The 7,353-nt window shown below is 56.7% G+C and overlaps 1 protein-coding gene across 1 annotated transcript in view; it reads left to right on the top strand.

Moving 5' to 3' along the window:
- Window positions 1-7,353, top strand: part of KRT72 (keratin 72) — a 12,267-nt gene extending 4,914 nt beyond the window's left edge. The window contains exons 3-9 of the mRNA XM_040488039.1: window positions 688-748; window positions 1,098-1,193; window positions 1,878-2,042; window positions 2,627-2,752; window positions 5,138-5,358; window positions 5,991-6,025; window positions 6,774-7,353. Of these exons, the coding sequence (XP_040343973.1) occupies window positions 688-748; window positions 1,098-1,193; window positions 1,878-2,042; window positions 2,627-2,752; window positions 5,138-5,358; window positions 5,991-6,025; window positions 6,774-6,964 (895 nt within the window). The 3' untranslated portion in view covers window positions 6,965-7,353. The remainder of the gene's footprint in view (window positions 1-687; window positions 749-1,097; window positions 1,194-1,877; window positions 2,043-2,626; window positions 2,753-5,137; window positions 5,359-5,990; window positions 6,026-6,773) is intronic.

Here is a 7,353-nt window from a genome sequence, read left to right on the forward strand (position 1 = left end):
TTTGGGACAGAGAGAGACAGAGCATGAACGGGGCAGGGGCAGAGAGAGAGAGGGAGACACAGAATCGGAAGCCAGCTCCAGGCTCTGAGCCATCAGCCCAGAGCCCGACGCGGGGCTCGAACTCCCGGACCGCGAGATCGTGACCTGGCTGAAGTCGGATGCTTAACCGACTGCGCCACCCAGGCGCCCCCCAAGCATCCTGTTTCTAAGACCTTGTTTCATCTGGAACAGATATATGTATATAAAAAAAAAAAAAACCCAGTAGAAACAACTCAAAGGTGCGGATAATGTTTTGTTTGGTGCCTGGGACGTTTTGCACCATGGGCTAATGCACTGTGCTAAGGGGCCGGATGGCAGAAGGGGTGCGTCTTTCTGCTGTCAGGAGGGTGGGGGTAGTTGTGAAACAGAGGAGGGACAGTGAAGCCCCCCACAGGTGCATTCTAGGGCAGCTGCACAGCAGGATAGGTCACATGTGAACGAAGGAGCTGGATGTGAATTCCTTTAAACCTGTTCCCGTCACGTCCCCTTTAGAAGGCTGTGCATGCCCCCAAGGGTACGTGAACCCCAGTTTGTAGGCCACTGCCACGCAGCTCTGGGCATGGAGGTGATCACCCACTGCTCAGGGAGCATTTGCAGAACTGAATTATCCCGATGGCAACGCCACCTCCGTCCTCTTGCCGCACACAGGTATGAGGTGGAGATTAACCGACGCACAGCTGCTGAGAATGAGTTTGTGGTGCTCAAGAAGGTAAGAGGGGAGCAGGAAGGGCTGGAGGAGGCCTAGGGAAGCTCCCTGAACATCTGACACAGTGATGTCGGTAGGCTGAGGAAAGGGTGACCGGGGTTCTAATTTCCCTGCTCTCCTCAGTCCCCTTGCCTGGGATGCATGCTCCCAGAACCTGCCAGCTTCCAGACCACACATTTCGCCACACTTCTGGCATGGCCATCGCCCCGCGCATTGGTTGGTTTGCTCTCAGCAGCCGGGCCTCCCTGTGGAGGCCAGGGAGAGGGGAGTAGAGCCCGTAGGGAACCTGAGGCTCCTTGTGGCAGGGAGGGAGGGCTGGGGAAGGCAGCTGGCTCCTCTCTGTGTCCCCCAGGACGTGGATGCCGCCTACATGAACAAGGTTGAGCTCCAGGCCAAGGTGGACTCCCTGACGGATGAGATCAAATTCTTCAAGTGCCTCTATGAAGGGGTAAGGATATCGCTGAGCTCTCCTGTGTGGTCTGTGCTACTCACAAGTGGCTTCTGGCCCTCGGCCTGCATGGACGTGTCGACCGAAGGTTGGCAGCTCAGTGCAGCTGACGTTTGCTGAGCCATGAGGTGGGCTTGAGGAGGGCCTGATGGAGAATAAATGATCCCTGTCTTCCAGGAAGTCGCAGTCCGATAGGGAAAACAACCTGCAGATGAGCTCTGGCGGGGAGCAGAGGAAAGTATAGGGAGTTCTGCCTGAGCCGCCAGGGAAGGTTCCCAGAGAAGGATGAGGAAAATCTCAGGGGGTGCTGAGAATGGCACGGGGGTCTCGCCTGAGGGAGCTGGATGCGTGGCCTGAGTTGTGCTAAACCGTGAGGGGCCTGGGGAAGGGAAGGTGGCCGGTGATCCTAGAGAAGCTGTGTGCCACGCTCAGATCTAATATTCCGGATGAAGTCATAGAGTGTGGAATAGGGGTAGGTGCAGGTCCGAGTGCATGATGGAGAGGGCAGTCCCACCTTGGGGCTGAAAGCCCAACGCGCTCCCCTCGTGCCTGGCACACACCGGCACTGGTAGGCTCTGTGGAAGGCTGAGGGAGGGCAGTGAGGGATTGGCCAGGGAGGGTTGGGAGATGTGCTCTCTTCATGGGGATCCTCTAACTGGCTCCACTTCCCTAACTGCTGTCCAGGAGATCGCTCAGATGCAGTCCCACATCAGCGACACATCTGTCATCCTGTCCATGGACAACAACCGGGACCTGAACTTGGACAGCATCATCGACGAGGTCCGCGCCCAGTACGAGGAGATCGCCCTGAAGAGCAAGACCGAGGCCGAGGCCCTGTACCAGACCAAGGTGGGCTGTGTGCCGGGTGTGCAAGGCCCAGTGACTACGGCTGCCACTCTCTCCTCGCGTGTGCATGTGCATGTGCATGTGTGTGTGTATTGGGCTGGGTTGAGACCTCTTTTGTCTTGGAGTTGAGCCTTGTGGAAATGCCCCCCTGTGGTCCAGGGAGGGCAACCACAGCTTTGGCATGTGTTAGGGGCATATATGGGCTTGGCTGTTGGCCCTAGCTGACAGCAGAGGTCACATGAGCCACAACCCAGGGAAGACTCTGTCAGTTTCTGTGGGTAATCCATCCATCTTGGCTTTTCTTTGTGTTCCCAACTTCGTAGAACTCCACTAAGGCTCTCACCCTTGTGGACCTGAGGACCCTGTTGAGCTGGAGCAGGGCCTTCCTGTCTGAAAGGAAAGGGTGGTCTTTCTCCCCTTTTCCTTCCCTCCTAGTCCCTCCCCCCCCCCCATCTCTCCTCCTAGTACCTTTGCTGCTTGGGCAGTGAGAACAGCATGTGGTCCCCCTCCCCCTCTCCATGCTCAGGACCCTTGGGAGGTGAATGCCCAATGGTCCTCTGCTCCTCCTTCTCGCCCCCCAACGTCAGATCCAAGAGCTGCAGGTCACAGCGGGCCAGCAAGGGGACGACCTCAAACTCACCAAGGCTGAGATCTCAGAGCTCAACCGCCTGATCCAGAGGATCCGCTCAGAGATAGGGAATGTGAAGAAGCAGGTGGGTTCCATGAAATGAGTCGGCTGACGGGCTGTCTTGGGCACCAAGGGTATGAGGCTAAATACGGACCAAGGATAAGACATGGTCCCTCCTGAGGGCATTTACAGTCCAGGAGGAGAGAATAGTCTGAACCCGTATAGAAGGATGAAGCATTCCACCCACTGTGAAACATGCTTCCTAAGGGCTGTAGGGGTCCGGAGTGGCCAGAGCGGAATGAAGACCCCAGGGAGGCTTCCTACAGGAGGTGGGAGGGGATGGGCAGATAGGAGAGGGAAGGGGTCCTGGTGAGGGAGCTGGCATGAGCAATGGATCCAAGGTGGGCGCTGCATGGCATGTGTGCAGGGGTGAGAGGCACCTAGCTCAAGCACAAGTTCTGTGATGGGTGGGGTGCGAGGGGGCGGGCCCCCACCAGGTAGCACGGGGCAGATTATGGGCACCTGTGAAGCTGGGCAGTGGAGTTTAGACCCGACACAGTAGGTGAAAAGGAGGTTTCATGTGATGATGAATCGGTGCCAGAGGAAGGAGAGCCCAGCAGTGGAATCTAGGAGAATGGGAGATGAAGAGCTTTCCAGCGTAGACTTGGCCTAGGGCTCTGCTCTGTGTTCGCACCCTGCTGTGGCAGTGCTGTGTGTGGTGGCCTGGCACTGAGTGACCCCATGACCCCAGGTGCATCATTTGGGTTATCTGAGTCTGTAGGAAGCAAACCCAGGAAATTCCCAGAGTTGGTGGAGGCTGGCACAAAGGCTTCCTGGGCAAGTCAAGTGGCCCTGTCCCCTTGTCCTCTTCTTTATAGCCCCCTCCCTTCCCTACACACACACACACACACACACACGCGCGCTCTTCTTCTGTGCACCAGGCTCCTGGCAGCTGAAAGAAAAAAGACCACATTACACAAGAACTCATGGCGTTTTTCATTTAATCAAGGTCTGCATACATGAAAGAAAAACAACAAGGTGTTTGAAGCCGCCCTCAAGTATCAGATTATAATGTGTAGCTGGCAAAATGCCGTGTGTTCACGGTTGGGTGAGCTTATTACCAGAAAGTGACGTCTGCAATCAGAACACCACCTAGGAGGTCAGGGAAGATGTCCTCCGTGGGGGAGCCCATGGGAGTCACTCTCGATGCTTGGTCCCCTTGAAGCTCCTCCAGAGGGCCCTCACTCAGGGTGCTTTCTGGCCCTCTGGCCTTCCCACCAAAGAAGCACATAGTTTCACCTGCAGACTGTCTTGACATTTGCTGACCCCAGGATCCATGGGATGATTGTTGTCAAGGATGCCCCAATTTCATGCCCTCTCCCCTCACGCCACATTCACGAGACCCAGAAGCCTCCTGGGCTCACCGTGCGGGACCTCAGTCAGTGAAAAGGAGCAGAGGCCAGCTTGGCAGAATTTGGCACACTTTCCTGTCAGACAGGAAGGCCCTGCCCCAGCCCAACAGAGTGTATTGCCACGCCCTGAATGATGAGACCTCCACAGTCCCGAGGATGGGACGTGGTCTTCTGTGGTCGGGTGGCTGGGTCCTGAGGCTGTGAGCCACTCACCCGAAACACTATGGGTGTTTGCACGGCTGGGGGCCTGCCCGGCACAGGGGTGGTGCCGGCTGGACCGCAGTCTAGAATTCCGTCTGGCCTTAGCGTCAGCTGCTTTCCTTGGGGTGAAGCAAATCTGACTGCAGAGGAAGGGGACCCACCAGAACAGAGAGGCCGGAGTTTTAGATCCCACCAAAACCTTGGCCTAGTGATGGAACGCACACCAAGACTAAGAGGTCCAAAAGCCCACGGCAGCCGTCCGGGACCATGGCCGCAGCCCAGAGCCTCATCTGCAGTTTTATATTGCACGTTAGCCTTCCACCTGACAGCAGCTGCCTGGCCGCTTGGGAAACCTGGTAACAAGAGTATCTTTTGAGGCTATTACTCCCCTAGGGTGATGCTCTGGGGAATTTTGGAGGCCAGACTCAGTGTGGCAGGTTTACTGGACAGAAATTTCATCAGTAAGGAACTTTATTAATCCCTCTCTTTTTTTTTTTTTTTTTTTTTTTTTTTTTTGGTTTTTGTCTTGGGTTGGCATTAGAATCTTGCAGCCAGTGTTACAGACCAGGAGGGAGAGGGCAGGGGCCACAGGCCCAGGGAGCTCGCCTTCTCAGTGCCCTTCCTCCTCTCTCCCAAGGTAGGGAAGCTCCAGCTTCACATGCCAACGCATGAGCGGAGGGGAGCCACGCTGGAGTTAGGAGAAAGGACAGATTCATCTGTAGCAATGTCCAAAGCGGGGGACACTGGGAGGACCTCAGAGCATTTGCTATCGGTCAGGACCAAATGAGGGGAAGGTGTCTGAGCAGGATCTCAGAACTGCGTTCTGGCTCAAAGCGCTGGATGCACTTGCTCCGCAGTGCTCTAACCTGGAGACGGCCATCGCCGATGCCGAGCAGCGGGGCGACTGCGCCCTGAAGGACGCCCGGGCCAAGCTGGATGAGCTGGAGGCCGCCCTGCACCAGGCCAAGGAGGAGCTGGCCCGGATGCTGCGGGAGTACCAGGAGCTCATGAGCACGAAGCTGGCCCTGGACGTGGAGATCGCCACCTACCGCAAGCTGCTCGAGGGTGAAGAGTGCAGGTGGGGGGCCAGATATCTCTAATCTGGAACAGTTTCCCGTCTGCGTGAGTAGGAAGATTCAGGGCAAACAGTTTGGGTCGGTTCAGGTCCTACTGAGGCAATGGGTTTGACATGGTGCAGTAGGAAAGACCAAAGTTAGACTCTAGGAAGGACTGAGTTGTAAAAATCCCAGAGAGGTAGTGGGAGAGGAAATATTAACATCTGTAGCGGTTGCAAAACAGAGTGTCCCTGGCCCTTTGTGCTGCGCGCTTGAGGGTGAGTCGGGGGAGGGGGCGGGCAGGATGGCTTCCAAGAGTCATCTGAGTGCAAGGTAAATCTGGCAAAGCCTGAGGCCCTGCGAGGATGTGAACTCGTTCCTCTTGACTGTGTGAGACCACTGGCATAATAGAGGGGAGCAGGGACATGATCACTCCAGCCACCAGACCACTCCAGAGCCGCTCTGATGGAGAAGGGAGCCTTCACAGCAGATTTTTTTTGTCTCTGTTCCTTTCCGGAGAGGTCACGCTGGGGTGTGTGGGAAGAAGGGATGGATGGGCAGTGTGCATTCTGAGGGGCATCCCTGTGACCCCCCTGGATAGATGCAGCGCTGCTTTACAGAGGGTTTATCTGCCTCCCCCACTTTCTCTCTCCAGGATGTCCGGGGAACACCCCAGTTCCGTGAGCATCTGTAAGTACCAGGACCTGGTTCTGCCCTTGGTCACCTACCAGAAGTCTGAGCCTCCAATTCCATGACACCAGAGAGAAGTCAGGACAGCAGGGAGGGTCCAGGACAGATGTAGGGGTGTGAAGAGGCTTTAGTAGCCAATGAGAAGCAGCGGATGGAGAAAAATAATAATACCGTGAAAGACAGAAGCACAATCCATGGAAAGATCAAATGATGCCCAGTAGTGGATAATCCAAACGCCTCTTGTAAGCATGAGGCTTCCTGGAGACATTCTATTGATCTTGAGACCAGCGCACAATCAAGGCTCTAGCTTGCAGTCGGTGGGGCGGGGGGTGGGGGGTGGGTAGTGGTGCTGGGGGTGGTGGGGGCTGGGGGGAGCCTGAGGGCAGGACTGTGGAAGGAGCTGAAACAGGCTGGAAAGCTAGGGACGGTGCAGGGGAGTTACTGTGTGGGGGGGGGGTACTCCAGCAGCCCCTTCCTTGGGGGCCGCACCGAAGGGTCTTTGTTCCTGTGGGGGAAGGTCCCTGCCAGAGCTCGCTGGAGCTCTAAGTCTGTCGCTGGTGGATGGACGCAGACAGATAGGACAGGGTCTAATACGTGCGGCCAAATACTTGAAAAATGATCAGCGCTGCTGAAAACCTCTTTGTAAACTAAAAGCACACTGCAGAGAGAATCTGTCCCCAGGGGGAGGGAATTGAAGGAGTGGCCGGGATGCCACAGGCCAGGGGTCTTCTCTTCCCCCCTGTTCCAGCTGTGATCAGCAGCACTGGCGCTGGGGCAGGAGGGGCTGGCTTCAGCGTGGGCTTCGGCGCCTCGAGCAGTTACGGCTTTAAACCCGCGGCCGTGGACGTCAAAACCAAAGGCAACTGCGGCAGCGAGTTCAAGGATCCCCTGCCCAAGACCTCAGGCAGCAGCTGTGCAACCAAAAAGGCCTCGAGATGAAGGGCTGTGCGCAGAAAGCTGCAGAACCCGTCTGCTCCACCCCCACTCCCTGCCCGCCCCCACCCTGTCCCAGCCTTGAAGTGCTTCCTCTGGAGCCCCAGTCCCTGAGCCGTCCCCTGTCCCTGTGGTCCGGGTGGTGCACGCTCTTTTGTGGGAAGTCCGGTCACGAGTGCTCTCGGTGACCTCCTTCTTGGCCATTTATCATTGGGTCGCTGCCCCCAGTGCAGAGATAACGCATCTACGTAGGAGGTTTCCCCCTGGCCAGGTGTGAGCCCCTCTGTCCCCATGCCTTTCTTGGGCCTTTGCGGCCCAGGGGGTCTCTCTGTCCTCTGCTTCGGGTCATGTCCGGTTCTCCGCTTCTCCTGCAATAAATGATCAGTGCCATTTGA

The sequence above is a fragment of the Herpailurus yagouaroundi genome, unplaced genomic scaffold, assembly GCF_014898765.1.
Source record: "Herpailurus yagouaroundi ecotype Mexico unplaced genomic scaffold, PumYag 166, whole genome shotgun sequence".
Lineage (NCBI taxonomy): Eukaryota > Metazoa > Chordata > Mammalia > Carnivora > Felidae > Herpailurus > Herpailurus yagouaroundi.